The sequence below is a fragment of the Dufourea novaeangliae genome, unplaced genomic scaffold (assembly GCF_001272555.1).
Source record: "Dufourea novaeangliae isolate 0120121106 unplaced genomic scaffold, ASM127255v1 scaffold1, whole genome shotgun sequence".
Classification (NCBI taxonomy): Eukaryota; Metazoa; Arthropoda; class Insecta; order Hymenoptera; family Halictidae; genus Dufourea; species Dufourea novaeangliae.
Window position 1 is genome coordinate 1,479,902 of NW_015373885.1, and position 15,504 is coordinate 1,495,405.

The window sequence follows — 15,504 nt, forward strand, 5'->3', positions numbered from 1 at the left end:
ATAACCGTTGGACTATTTTTAATGTACTGAACTGAACCCAACGAGAGCTCTTTACTTTGAAGAGTGTTTCTCAGGCATTGAGTGAACCCTAAACTACTGAACCCTAAAAAAAGTCTGTAATAAGTTAATGCTGCCTTTTACTTATTTTCTTCCCTGTCTTTTAAAAGTGGTCGTAGCAACATAACAGATGAATTCTAATAATGAAGTCATAAAAGGATTAGGACATAGGAAAATAATAAAAATGTTTATTCTGGGGACACCAAGAATCTCATATCGTTGACTACAATACTGTACGACTTAATTAATATCGTCTATAGTAAGTATAAAAGACATTGGGTTTTCTGAGAATACTTGAGAACGCCTGCCTGCTCCGAGAATAAATTTTAGAGTATCAACGAATTAAACAACTGAATTTTAAAGAGGAAATATTACAGAATATGGACATACTTTTTTCAAATTTTTTAGACATGTTCCGATGGATAAATTTACAAAGATATTTTTAATACTTTTGCATTGCAAGAAGAATTGTACGTATTGAAAAAAAACTAGTAAAAGGGAAAGATCCTTTCATGATCAAAATAAAACAAAAATGAAGTTCGTATCTTTAATAGTTGCGGAGATAAAAATTCTTTCGTGAAGGTAGTTTTCGTAAAAATCGGTGAAAATTGCCAAATTTGAAGGTCCGTATTTTTTAAACAATTTCAAAACCATCAGAATGGCGACTTAAACTTTCCGTATTTTCACATGGACTATAACCTACTTCAATTTGAGCAAAATCCCAGACATTGTGTACAAAAGTAATCCACTTGGCGTGGAATGACTCGAATCTGTGTGTTGTATTTTCTTCTGTTATTTGGGTATGTAATTATTTATATAAAATGCAACGATATTCATATTTTCTAGTTTTCAAGAGTATAAAGAAATATACGAAATAAACTAACATTGATTATAAACCACCATGAGGAATAAATATTGTATTCATCGAAATTGTTTTTATTTTTGTCGGTAAATGTAAACGCGTAACGTAGTGAATAGTCCGAATTGTTTTACATTTGTGCCTCAGTAGAGGAAGTTATTATCAAAATAGTTTCATAAATGTAGTACAATATAGATAGTGCTTGTGTTTCTTCTTGCGTAAATAGTTAAACTGACAGTGGTAAAATATCCTTCGTTCTCAGTAATTACTTCACAGAAATGCATAGGTAGTAAGATCGTTAGGAAGCAAATTGTACCGCGTTGGCGTTAATGTCCGCAAGAAGTAGAAACAGTGGATAGCAGATAAGACACTTTGAGCAAGTTGTGGTGTCTTTATTGTACTCGTATCCCACGATCTTAAAAAGTATATTTTCTAAACAAATGAAATCTCGTGTAAAAGAACTCATTCTGCAATTTCGATTTAATTCTCCTCGACGAATAATCTTTCTTATTCAGAAGAAAATCTATTATTTTATTTTCAAATCCTTGAGAAAATTTTGTTGTCAATTAAGATACCGTTACATAACAATTCACTACAAACAGTATCTATTAAATAAGTGTAACAAATATACACACGATGTTACAAGATTTCAGCATGTATTTCGAACCGGTTCGAAAGCATAATAATTTAACCAAATTTATATAACCATGTCGAGCCATTAATGGCGCGGTTATAGCGATATCGAGCAGTAAATTAATAACTCCCTATGAATATATCATTAACAGCTCGCGCGGGTCTATTTTATGTGCCGGGTCACATCAGTCTATTTCCGATTTGTAATTCGAATGGCTCTCTTCATGCTAACGGCCGGTGCAGAGGAACAATAAAACGCGGAACGATTAAATACGATACTATATCTGTTTGGTAGTTGCATTTTCGAAAACGCGTACCGAGTAATCCACTCAACTACGTGATATCCAGATATGGAAAACTTCATCAATTCAAGGTATCCTAATGAATTTCAGTTAACTAAAAGTGTCAAACGCGTTCGAGTGAGGCTGTTAATGGAAATTCGATCCACTGAACATTGATCCATCTGGAAAGTGGCTGTGAAAACAAACGCGCGTACACCGATAAATTGACTCGAAACATTTTATTTCAAACGATTTCTGACATAATAATTTCCTATTTTAGTGTCTATTATTCTAATGAAAGATTTAATTTAAATATAATGTACAGTAAAGGCTCTACGAGTGTTGGATAGGACGTTTCTCGTGAGAGTTTCTTCTTCATCCCCATCACTGGAGAGGGGGGGGGGGCTGAAATCTGTCAAGTACATAATTTATTGCCTCCTCAATTTTGTTGTCAAGGTCACAAGGTTTTGTTGTCAAAAAACTCTCATAGAGCCTTTCCTGTATTGGGTCTATTGCATACGAAACGAGCGACTTTACTGTTAGGTATATTTAACATTGCTTTTATGAATGAAAATAATAATTTTTTTTTAATACAGCTCCTTTCTATGTTGCAAAATCACAGTATACTCTACTTGTTTCAAGGCAGGGACTTGTATCGAAACAGAAAATACTGGTATTATACCTTCGGTTTACGGTTATACCTTCATAACCCTAATAGAAACCGAAATACGAAAATACCGGTATATTTACCTAAATTTACAGGTAATTTTTTCGGTTTTCCTATTATATTACAATTTTCAAGATATTTATAAGCAGTTATTTAAAGCCGATATTATGTTAGCGAAGTTAGATTGAAACTGATATAGTACTGCAATCACTGTAGTACCGAGAAACCAATGTAATTACAAGCATTTTTCTGGTACTCGGACATTTCACGCGAAATCGGACACCTTTTGGAGCACCATTTCGGATTTTGTTCCAATGTGGATATGTTGTAGTCTTTATCGATATATAAACGTATCTCGAAGGATTTTTGAACATTTAACAAATTATGGATTTTACAGCTGTGTGAAATTTAGGGTCAACCTTTTTTCAAGAAATCATAACTATTGAACTAACAAACTGATCAAAATCAGCTCTACGGGTACTTACAGTGGAGACATAAGCGTACCAAATAAAAATTATTTCAGTTAAAAAAAGATATTTTTTTACCATTTATTTTGCAATTGCTTTAAATAAATGCCTTATTTTTATACTACCGAACTATTTAAAAATTTGAAAAAGTGAGGATATAGCTCTATTTGTCTTCTTTATGGTCATATCTTTAAAAATATGGACACTTTAAAATTGGCCGTATGAAAATAAATTGAAGTGAACTATGACTGACCACAAGATGAGATCGCTTATATGCTATCTGTGGTTATGTTTTGAACTTTCAAATGTTCATGCGTATTGAGATACTATTGATGTTTCATTGTACCCTGTTACATCAAATTGTCCCAACTCCCCTTACTAATTATGTAATGAACTTGAAATTGTATGTATTTCAATGTCAAACGTGTATAGTGTATTTAATATTACTTTGTCTAATAAAGTTCGTATAATATTCACTACAATATTAAGTGCGTGTAGTAAGACGATCATTTCGTGTGCAACAACCTAATATTTTTTCAAGATCGACATGTTATCCCTGAAGAAGCTACATATCTTCGTATTAAATTAAAACCGACATTCGTATTAATCACTAATACTGTACTTATGTTTGCACACCAAAATATTATAACTCACTAATCATAAACCGTCAACAAAAAATCGTCGAAAGCTGGCTGTAGACAAATCGAAACATCTACCAACAGTGTCAATATTAAATCAGTGCAGCGAGCGTGAAGGGGAAAAGTTCGAGAATCAAAGTTGCATTTAAAACGAATTCTCTTCCCGAAACCATTTTATTTCTGCCTCGTCGGGCACGGCCGGATGAAATGCGGCAATCAAGAAACACCTTGCATACACCGTCTCCAAACACGTAATCAACGTTTGTTGTCATTTGAAAAACAGGAAAAACGAGTTCCGTTGTGGGAGCAGCGAATGTTTGCCCGGGTCCGTGAGGTGCGACAACAAATTCGATTGCCGTGATTCGAGCGACGAGCACGGCTGCGTCACGTAAGTTAATTTACCATAAAAGATACATTCAAGAAAACAAAAATCAGAGAAAATGGGCACAGAACAGACGAGTTGGCGTTACTTTCCGAAATCTTTGCGAAAATCTATCGAGCGTTTGGTATGGTAACACATTCACCGTGGAGTCTATTTCGACCGATTGTCCGTTCACGTTGATTTTATTATTTTATATTTGAATTTATATTACAGGACGGTCACCAGTGACCGACATGCCGTGAACGGAAAATTTTTGTCGGTCATCGGTAACCGACGAGGGCGGTGAATGTGTGAAATATGTCAGACGACATGAGAATCGTGAGCAGTTAACACATTCGGGACGGGCCGTAATCGTTTATCCGATCCCATGGCCTGGAGAAATGAATTTTTCTTTTATTATGCGTTTAGTATCAATATGTGATTGTAAGTATTGCAAAAAACATTTAATAATAGAAAATGCTATTCGAATGACATTTTTTAATGGGAATTATAATTCCCATGCGGCTGTGGGATGTGTCGTTTAATTAGATCCCTAAAATATTTGAAACTGTGGATGACTAGTATCAAACTGCTCCTTTAGACGTCACTGATGTATATAGATAAATTCACTTGCATGCTATACAAGACTTATGAATCTCTTCCACAATGTCCTAATGCGAGCATTTGATTGAAATGGCATGGGTACTATAGTTCCCAAGACATACGTACCGAATGTGTTAAGGAACCATTCTGCGACCGTAATGAATTCAACTATGATCTTATTTCGACTGGTTTGATTACGAAACTGTTGATTAATCGTGCTGGAAATCACAGAAAACCGGAGAACGAAGCCGGCTGCGTCCTTCCTGAACAGCCTAAAGGTGGAAGCTACGAACTGGGCGGTTGCGGTAAGCCCTGTCCCAAGCATCCAGGAGATAAAGTTCCTAGCAACAGCCTTCTGACCTATACATGTCGGGACAATTACATTTTGAACGGAAGCACCGTTTCCGTTTGCGTCAACGACGTCTGGTATAACCAGCCATCTTGTCTGAGTAAGTTGACTCACGTATTTCGGGAATTCATGAATGGTCATTGCATGAATGTTCCTAATCAAATCGATCCACTTACGACACAAAGTCGTGTGGAACATGTTTCTCACCGTATCTACTAGTCAATGAGTAGAGTGTAAATGTTTTATATGAACAGAAACTCGTAGATATTTCATTAGAAAATTATGAAGAAGAGGTAATATATTTTGTGAGTTTCTAGTATACGCGAGTGTGTAAAGCAAAATGAAGTAATTATGGTAATAGAATATCATAAAGTTTCTAGACTTTTGATGAATTATACAGTTTTTCAGAGTGATTATAGAATTATAGTGTACCTCTGATATAATGAGCGATTGTAATGCAGTATTATAAAATTTGCAAACTGTACTTTACACCTTCAAAAAATTAATGTCAATATTTTACCTTGACGATTTTCTAGTCATATGAAAAGAGTAAAGAATTTCTTATGGTATTATGTGTCAAAACCTTGTAGTTGAAATATCAGTTATTCTTTCCTCGGCCTGTAGAACGAGTAGAATTGCCACGTCTGCTAAAACATCAGCATGCACTCTGTAGATTAAGTATTGGAAATATTTGCGTTTTAACATCCGAGTTTTCGATCTACATTCTTACACGTATCCATGTTTCGATATGCCATGCATACTGACTTACGACGTTATTTAAAATGCTATTTCATCAGGTACGTGTCCTGCGTTGAGCAGTACGTCGGTGAATATTGTATGCACTTACCATGGGGAGGAGGTATCTTGCACGGAACGAATTAAGCCAGGAACTGTGGCGACTTTGTCTTGTAAATCGTCCTATAATTTACCCGTAACGAATGATCCAGCGTATCGCAAACTCACTTGTCTCGAAGATGGACTGTGGGACCGTCGACTTTTCCGCTGTCTCCCAGGTAATCATTTTAGTTGTGCTTTCATTTTTTTAGTTATGCTGTTACATGTATATCATTTCATAGTTATGCTATCATTTTAATTATAGCTCATCTGGGTTTGCAGACACTTATCCAAAAATATTGGAATTATAAAAGAATCAATTTCATTTTCCTGTCAACAATCTTCTCTTCGTGTTTATAATTATTTATATAATTATACGACGATATGTTCGTAGATTTTTAACTAAAAAATTATTTTACGCAAGTAACAGGAAGCATTTCTCACGGGATCTGCGGTTTAGTCAATGTAATCAGAAACGTCGCTAAAAACACGTTCAGAGACGTATTCGACTTTCAGAAACTTCAATGAGTTTCCTTCAAATTGATGAATAATCCAGAATTGGATTAATCATCTATAATTAGACTGCGGATTTTATGCATTTATAGTGTACATCATCATTTAGAACTCACAATCAGTATAATATAATAATTATTGTACTTTCATCAGATTTTTATCTTACTCTGAACCTGATGGAACCGTTAGTAGACTAAATAAAGCTCCGTTTCATTCTAGTCTCTGTAAATTTGTCCACACACATCCATATTTGCATAAATATCCGCAGTCAATCTATAACATAATTTAGTACAACTTCAGCATTAATTTCTAAAGAAATCGAACAGTAGATACATGGACAATATTTACGATTGTTATCCAAAATCTAGGCACCCTACTTTTACTAATCAAACCATTCAGAAACTATTTGTCACTTAAATGACATTCTTATTGGAAGAGACAGTAAATTAACGATTAGCATACACAGGGTGAATCACGAATTGTGATCAGTAGAGATTACTCTGTTATTCGCAGTCCGATCGAAAATGTTTTTTATAGCAAATTTTTTGTTAACTCTTTTTCTCATGATTGTTCAAGGCCACCTTCAATTTTTTGCAAATACACATATACTTTTTGTACGCCTAACACATGTTATGTTATGATACTTACCGAATTCATCTTGAAATCCTCTAACAGATAGACATAAAAAAATTACAGGTGTATTGCAAAAAAATTGAAGGTGACCTTGAAAAATCATGAGAAAAAAGAGTTGACAAAAAATTTGCTATAACGCATTAAAGCTTTATTGAAATATGTTATACATGATAAAAACATTTTCGATCGGACTGCTAATAACAGAGTAATCTCTACTGATCACGATTCGTGATTCACCCTGTATAACTGTCAATATTAAAGGAATATTCTCTATAGAAGAATCGTTTTCAATTCCCACATTTTGTAGAATCACCTTTGATCGTTTCACATGAACCCCGCGAAACTTCCTAAATTAGTGGCCCCTTTGAATTAAACGTGGCTGATTCGACAAAGGGGCCGTATCGTTTTGGTTAATCGAAAGTTCTCCCGCTCGATGGTGTTTCTAATTTAATTCGTTGTTCCCCGTCAGAGTGCGGGATACCCATTTCACAGGGTAACACGCTGGTCGTGAACGGATTCGAGGCGAAGCTTGGCGTATTTCCGTGGCACGTCGGTATTTACAGGAAGCGAGCAGAAAACGGGTACGAGCAAATTTGCGGTGGCACTCTCATAAGCAACAATCTCGTCGTATCAGGTAATTACGCGCAAGAAAATCAATTTCTTGAACACGGAGTCACGCAATCGTGTTTACACCAACGTATTTCACGAACCGCTTGGGTACGTTGCTCGCGTTCTCTCCGTTCTGTTAATACGGCGATCGCCGTAAGAGAGTTAACGAGATTGCGTGTAACTGTAAAAATTCTCTTCTTACTGTTCTTCGTTACAGCGTAACGACTGGAACAATTGCTTTCCTTAATTATTTGCCATTTTGTTACCAAATGGAACGGTTTCTGCACCGTGTGTGTTCTGCTTATTATTTTAATTCAATTAAATCGCAATAGCTATAAATGTGGGTACGACTTATTACCTAGAAGACTATATGAAACAATTCATCGTAATAGTTTAAATAATTTTTTGAGTTATTTATGAAAAACGAATATTTATATTGTACGCAATATTATCTCTAGATCGTATATTAAATTAAAAAAAGTGTCCCAAATCCTTATTCTCCACGAATAGTTCAACATTGCAACAAGTTCTTAAGTAAAACATGATATCTTTGATTAAGCAATCCATACTTGATTTAAAAGATGAATTTCACGGCTTTGAAACGTTTAGGAACCTCGATAATCAGTCGAAAAGAATGTCTAGAATTTTCTCGAATACATAAAAATAACATTTGACTGAAGAGAAATTATATGACCCGAAACGATGTATAGAATCTTCAATGAATAGAATATTATAATTAGGCTGTGGCCTTTATGTGTTATTGCATTCACGATTCCCTAGAATTCATTACGCTCAAGAATCTGATAAAATTTAGACAGGTATTCATTTTATGTGGAACCTGTTAGAATAGTAAATAAAGTAAACAAAACTCTGACTTCAGTTTTTCTAGTTTGACCGACAAATATCTATAGTTGCATAAACATTCGAAGTCTGAATATAACAAAGGCAAAATACCAACGTTCTGCCATTAGCCGCCCATTGTTTCTACGACGAGATCTACAATAAAATCCAAGAGAAATCGAAGTACGCGGTGGCAGCGGGCAAGCATTACCGCGATTGGAATGCCATCGAGAATTACGCGCAGAAGTCGGACGCGGCGGAGATCTCGTTGCCGGAGAGGTACATAGGTGCGAGGGCAAATTTCGCCCAGGACATAGCACTGATAAAATTGGCCAATCCCTTCGAGCTAACAACGCTGGTGCGACCGATCTGCGTCGACTGGGACAACGTCTACGAGCGAAGGCAACTGCAAGTGGGTCAAAGCGGAAAGGTGAGCGGTCCAGATTCGTGTATAGTCTAATTAATTAAAGGTACACCTGGACTAGCTGCTGTGTATCTCGACAGTGCTTTGATTAATTTCATCTGGTTGATACAGTCGCGTTCGCCGCAACGTCTCCTCCCCGACGGACTTCCGGGGGCTTTTTAGTTTTCCTTTTCTCTTCTCCCTCTCTCTCTTTGTCGCGACTGGTTTCAGCTGGCTAATTAAGTCATACTGGATTATATTTCCGTAATTAATTCGTACCCCGTTCCGGGCCGCGACGTTGTTTTATTTCCGCAGTTAATTTCTCCATGCGATGTTTCACTTTTTCCGCTTCTTGTCGCGCGGATGGAGCCGCCTGGTCGGACATATTTATTACCTACAATTAGTGTCCGTTATTTTCGTAGACAATTGATTGGTGAAACGACGTACAAAGCAAAATTATATATTCATATTGTAAATAGTTAGGTAGATTGATTTTATTTCTGCAGTACATTAATTCAAATAATTATTATGTGCAGCGCAATAATATCTTCCCGGCGTTAATATTAACATATTACGAATGACACTTCGTTTGGTCAACTTCTGACGCTTTAATTCGTGACAATCAACCTTATTATTACGATTTTGTCCCGTTCTTTGACATACATTTGCTAAAATATTCCAGGTTCAGTTTGCATATCAATTTAACTACACGAAATTTAAATTTATGAGTAACACGGAATACTAGGACGAGATACCCCTTGATTCGTTCGTAAAGTATTCAGGAAGATATAGAAGTTAAGGCACCGAATATTAATATAAAATATAATATAAATATGAAAAAAAAATAAATATAAATATAATATAAGCGATACAATAAATATTTCTATTGGTTTAGATTGTCCTCTATAATTGTAACTTTTATTAACTTCAGTCGGTCGGATGGGGTAAAACGATTCACGGTGTGCCCAGCGAGAACCTGCAAGAAGTCACCATGCCTTTCGTGCCCTACGACCAATGTTTGAGCGCTGTACCCGATGATTTTCGTGGATATATCACGTCCGACAAGTTCTGCGCTGGTCGATTGAATGGTAAGTTACTGCGATTGCGTCTCCATTGTATGAATCTTTGTCCCGCTTTTATTTTATTAAAACATTATGCTATAGTAACAAATATCAATTTACCGTTGACATCGAGAGTGTACATGTCGCGTGTAAAAGTGGCGTGAAACTAAAATGGTGTAGCCCTATGGAAATAAAATCAGACCATACCGTTTATTTAATCTGATTTAGTAGATTATAATTACGAGTACTAAATATGACCTTCGTAAGACTGGACGTAAAATAAAAATAAATTGAGGTTAGAATACAATTAGTTCCTTGTATAGCATCTGAATAGCCATCATTTGTTATATTATTTAATCCTCTAAGTTCAAGTGTATCTCCAGATACCTATACATCCAAATGAATTTTTATTAACCTTCTATCCATAAGATAAAGAATTGTGCATACTGTGGCTTTCAGTAGGCAGGGAAGGAACTATTTGTACCATAGCTATTATTTGTTAAATAGTGCTTAAATCGCGTTAGAATACATATTTTCACTACTGTTTATATTATTGACCGTTACCATAGCAACAAGATTTCATCTTACTATAATAAAATCTAGACAAAGACGCACTCTATGCATTGGAAAAGAACAATTTTCATTTTGCATAAAATGCAATGTATACCTCTGTTATAACAAAAGCAACATTTGTTTTTACAATTATCATAAAAAAAAACAGAATAGCTATTTAAAATTATAACACTATTTTTCTTTACTACAGACTCTTCTCGATTATCGTCTGGCTTGTTCTACACGATTATTGTTCAGGCGTTATCCCTACCACTAGGGGGTGGGGGGAGGTGGAACCTGTCGAGCACATATTTTGTTGCCCCTCCGCTTTTGTTGCCGAGGTTCGGGCTTCGGGCAAAAAACGAATTTACTGAGTTTCATCAATCAAACTGAGTTCGGGACGATAATCGAGAGGAGTCTGTATTATTTGAACATGATTTAGGTGAATAATTTAAGTAAACATTTACGTTGTTTTCTATATTTACGATCAATGTTGAACAAAATTTCCTTGTGGGACTACTACGTCTCATATCAGAAATCAACGATTTTTAGATGCTCATGCGTCCTAAACATGTAGCTTTCAAATTCGAAATATCAAAAACGGTATTTTAACCTTCAAAGAAATTCTATGACAATTCTAAAACACCCCCGGACTTAGAGGGTTAAATCGTATAATGTAAAGCGAGGAAAAATTATACTGAAATGATCTATTAATTGAAAGTTCTAATTTTGAAACGGTTACGTCGTTTTTTAAATGTATCCAATGGAGTTACAAATAATGACACGATAGGTGGGCATATTGATATTTATAGCGGACAAAATAAAATAAGGATTTTTTCTTTAATTTATTGCACCGTGTAAATTGTTCCATTGTTAGGTTCGAGCCTCTGCGAAGGTGACAGCGGTGGCGGTCTCTGTTTCGAGATGCAGGGAACCTGGTACTTACGCGGAATCGTCAGCGTCAGTCCAGTCAAGGACGATAAATGTGATTACCACTCGTACACGGTGTTCACCTCCACTGGTTACTTCCGAGATTGGATTCGCGCCGCTTACGTCAGCGCGTAAATAACTTGTACAGTCCTACCTCTTTTTGTAAATTCGCGGGGCGTCGATGAATGGACCAAGAATAATGGCGGCCGTCCTCGCTGAAGTCGAGAACGGAAAATTGATTATTATTTTTTACAATCAAAGACCCAGGATTGCGGATTCTTTGAGAACGTTTCTTTCTATTTACGACGTGTAATAAATCATCATTTCATATTCTGTCTCTTTCGTTTTATTCTATCAATAACGATGTTGCGCAACCAGATTTCGATCGGATGGTTTTTACTACTTTTGACTATTTCATGGTGCTGTTCTCGATGCCTGGAACTGATTCATACTCATAAGAATATGAAGGAGATTACATTGTACAATTAAGGATTTAGATTTTATCGACATTTGATAGAGATCGATGAAGGTACAGAAATATTGATACGATTTTTTGAAACTATAAGATTTATGGGGTTACTTCTACCAAATTCGATTAACTCCAATCAACGATTAAGTTAGCTATAGTGCTGATCGAATTTAATCGTTGATTAAAATTAATTGAAGTTGGTCGAAGTGACCTTCAATCAAGAAATTACATCAGCTATACCTTCGAGCATTTTGAAATTATAATTCTTACAATGAAATTGTTTATTCGTGAGTGTCTATTTAGATCTTACAAAAATTGTACGAATATTACGATCAATAAATGAAAATACATTTTTACTTGTTATTTGGTTGTCCTTTTTATATTATCCTCTTAACAATCTCGTTATGAATGTTTCATCACCGGTAATTACGTGAAAGATATTTAACATTGTTTCGGGGAGCAACGGAAAAAAAATATGAGTACGCGTTTGATCTATAACAAAGCCGATTGGCTCGGTTGGAAATCCTTTGACGCATTCCGTAAATAACGGGCCGTCGCTAATTTAGATCCAGAACGGATAAATCCAATAACAAAAGTGTTCGTTATTTACGACGCGAGAAGCCATTGTAACGGGCAACGTTTTTTTCACAGCTTTCGAAACCGCTGCATTTCCCGCGGGAATTCTCAATCTACGATCTCGTTGAGTTCTGGAAAAATTACTGTGTATCGCAAAATGTGTTCACCGTGCACTCGTTCTTTGAACAGTTTATCCTGGAGATTTTTCCTGAAGTACCTCTTACATAAAGATATATCGTTTTCCAATCGACCGAGAAATATTTTTAATTTTAATTCTGCTTTGCTTGGATTTCGTTGAACGCAATAATTTTAACTCTACTGAAATGTAAATATTACATTGAATTATGTGCAATATCTTCTTAAAATTTACAGTGATAATTTATTTTGCTACTTTACAGCTTTATGCAAGCATGTATGTTTAAGTCAGATTTATTTGGAATGGCTGAATATAAATAATAATAATTGAAAATTAAAATTACCTTCGTAAATATTTTAGAAATTCTAAATTCGATAAATAAACACGATCGCCAAAATATTGTTTTTCACTCATAACAATAAGAAAGCTACAATGTCGATAAACAAGAATTTTAAAAGAATGGGAAACAAGTAAACCAATTATGGCGACGTGACTAATACGATAACGATTAATTATTTCATTAGGAAGTTTGTAATCGCGTACGTTAAATATCGGTTGAATATTCACACAGAACCGTATACGGGTTATGCAATACGTTAGCGGAAATCTGTGTTTGCTTTGCGCAATACTCGTACTATTATACCTGACGCGTATTTGTCGATTCGTAAACGAGCGTATGATCGCGAAACTGAAGGGGTTGAATTGTTCGATAAAATTAATATTTAACGAACAACCTTTGTATGGCACAAAAACTATTGTGTAATAGAATAATTTGAGTATTTTAAAACATAAGACTGTAAAATCGATGGTTCCTATCTTCACGTTCATTTCATCATTAATTGCGTACCTCAAATTGTTATGTCTAAAAAAACATTCTCAACCACTATCTATGTCACGTTAAAAATTATTTTTCGTTATCATGCTTCTGCTTAAATTGCCGTTTGAAAGTGCAGCAAAGAAATTGTCAATATGCAAAGCAAGATGAAAATATTCCTTGGTTTGCTGGCGATTTGGTCGGTTTATGATGTCTTTGACGTTCTCGGCCTCACGAGATCGAGAATTGCTTCCTCTATCGTTGAACGGAAGTAAGTATGTCACGCGATTACTGCACGGTTCGATGTCCAATGAAAAACGTGGACATTGACGCACATGTCGATCGACATTTTAATATATTTCGTAGGTTATTAACACTAGAATTACCGACGATGAATGTCTAATTCTGTTGGAATCTATGAAAGTCTTCTGAAAATATTCGAATTTATAAATTAACTATTTTCTTCAGTCTCATATTGTAGTAAAAGTAACCTTTTAATTTTTGTTATAAGAATATACTAACCAGTCATTTCGTTTGCTTTGGTAGTTGTAGTGTTAACCAAGGAAGTGGTCCTACACAATTAACAGAGAGCATTTCTCACAGGATCAACGGTTTAGTGAACCTGAGTTGTAACGTCGCTAAAAACACGTTCAAAGACATATTAGACAAACTTCAGCAATTTCAATGAGTTCCGTCTGAATTTGGGATTAATCACTGGATTTCGATTTCTCGCGAACGAAGGAAAAATTTCTGTTTTTTTTAGTGGCATTATTTAAAAATTGTTGACGTCTAATCGTACAATTACTGTGTTTGTAGTAACAATAAAATTTTGTGAGTACAATATGTTCGTCGTAACAATCTCCTTGTGTTGAACTGTATATTATATTTTGAATTACCCTGAACATTAAAGAGAGAGTTAACTTGTACTTTCGGTAAAATTGTCGATCAGAGTGATCAATAATTGGATTGCAGAATTTGAACACTAACTAATACCTCGCATATTATAAGTATATAGGTATATTCGTACATAATTAACAAAAACAAGTATTATTTCTGAGGTACTGTATGTGGTGTATCATTACCATAATTACCGTTTTTTTCTTTACACATTTACGGTTCTAATAAAATATATTGGAATAATTTTACAAAAATTAAGTTATGTGTCTTAGTAATCAGTAAATACAATCTACAAAGTGCGTTAATTATCTAGGACTTCTGAAAACAAAAGATAAAAACAAAAAGTGTACCCAAGGTAGGTACAACAGGTTCCTCTACCATATAAATATTGAATGTTTTTTTTTCAACACCTTCTATACATATATGGATTAGTCAGAAAGGTATTTAACCACACCAATTTGAGTTCACCGTATCGCCCGAAAAGTCAACTTAGAAGCCCAACTACTTCAATGAATCTAAATCGCGAGGCAAAGGGGGGGCGTTTCCGTCTCATGAATGTTCAAACAGACCCCGTTTAATGGTTAATCCTTGTTCTAGTTCTCCCCGCCCTTGAACGGGAAGAGGAGGACCAAAACTGCCACTAGAATCCTAAAAGAAAAAGACGAAAGTTATTAACCGGCGGACGTGTTCCAGCGTTTCCTTCAATTACCAACCCCCTTTGGTCCGCGTCCATGAATGAACCCCCGAACGAGTGTTCCAGACCGCTCTTATGTCGACGGCGTTAGGGGCCGGCTGTGTATTTTTCTTTGGGCTTTTAATTAGTCCGGTCATTAATTAAACAGAACTCACCTCGTTCGGTTGCCCCCCACCCACATCCCCCTCTATTCGGACGCCCGTCGACAACGCTGTTCCCCAAACCTTTCCTCTCGTTACGCTATCCACCTTCTCCGTGTCCGTTTTCCCACACTTCAGGAATTTTACCCACGTGTAAACACGCCGGCGTCAATTCATGTTACCCGAGGGGCGGGGGAGGGGGAGAGGGGAGGTGCGCGCGTTTTAAGAGTGGGATTCTGTGCGCTCTCTTTTGTCCCCGGCACGTTCCGTTTGAAGCGGCATCACGCCAAAAGGGTTCAGGTGACATTTTTTGCCAAGTATAGTATCTAGTCACGCGTTTAATAGAAATTTTCCCTGCTTAAACCTTTCGACTAATGGAATTATATGTCCCATTTTCGAAATCCTGCTTAACGTATTTTTTACTATTATATTATTCTGTTTATCGTAAAGGCAAAACAGTCTCATCTAAATAATATATATACATATAT

At 35.8% G+C, this 15,504-nt stretch overlaps 1 protein-coding gene across 1 annotated transcript in view; it reads left to right on the top strand.

Moving 5' to 3' along the window:
• Positions 1–11,504, top strand: part of LOC107193503 (suppressor of tumorigenicity 14 protein-like) — a 15,307-nt gene extending 3,803 nt beyond the window's left edge. Inside the window, exons 3-9 of the mRNA XM_015582967.1 lie at positions 3,886–3,990; positions 4,798–5,015; positions 5,713–5,928; positions 7,365–7,529; positions 8,476–8,774; positions 9,679–9,835; positions 11,238–11,504. Coding sequence (XP_015438453.1) covers positions 3,886–3,990; positions 4,798–5,015; positions 5,713–5,928; positions 7,365–7,529; positions 8,476–8,774; positions 9,679–9,835; positions 11,238–11,425 — 1,348 coding nt within the window. The 3' untranslated portion in view covers positions 11,426–11,504. The remainder of the gene's footprint in view (positions 1–3,885; positions 3,991–4,797; positions 5,016–5,712; positions 5,929–7,364; positions 7,530–8,475; positions 8,775–9,678; positions 9,836–11,237) is intronic.
• The last annotated feature ends 4,000 nt before the right edge of the window (positions 11,505–15,504 follow it).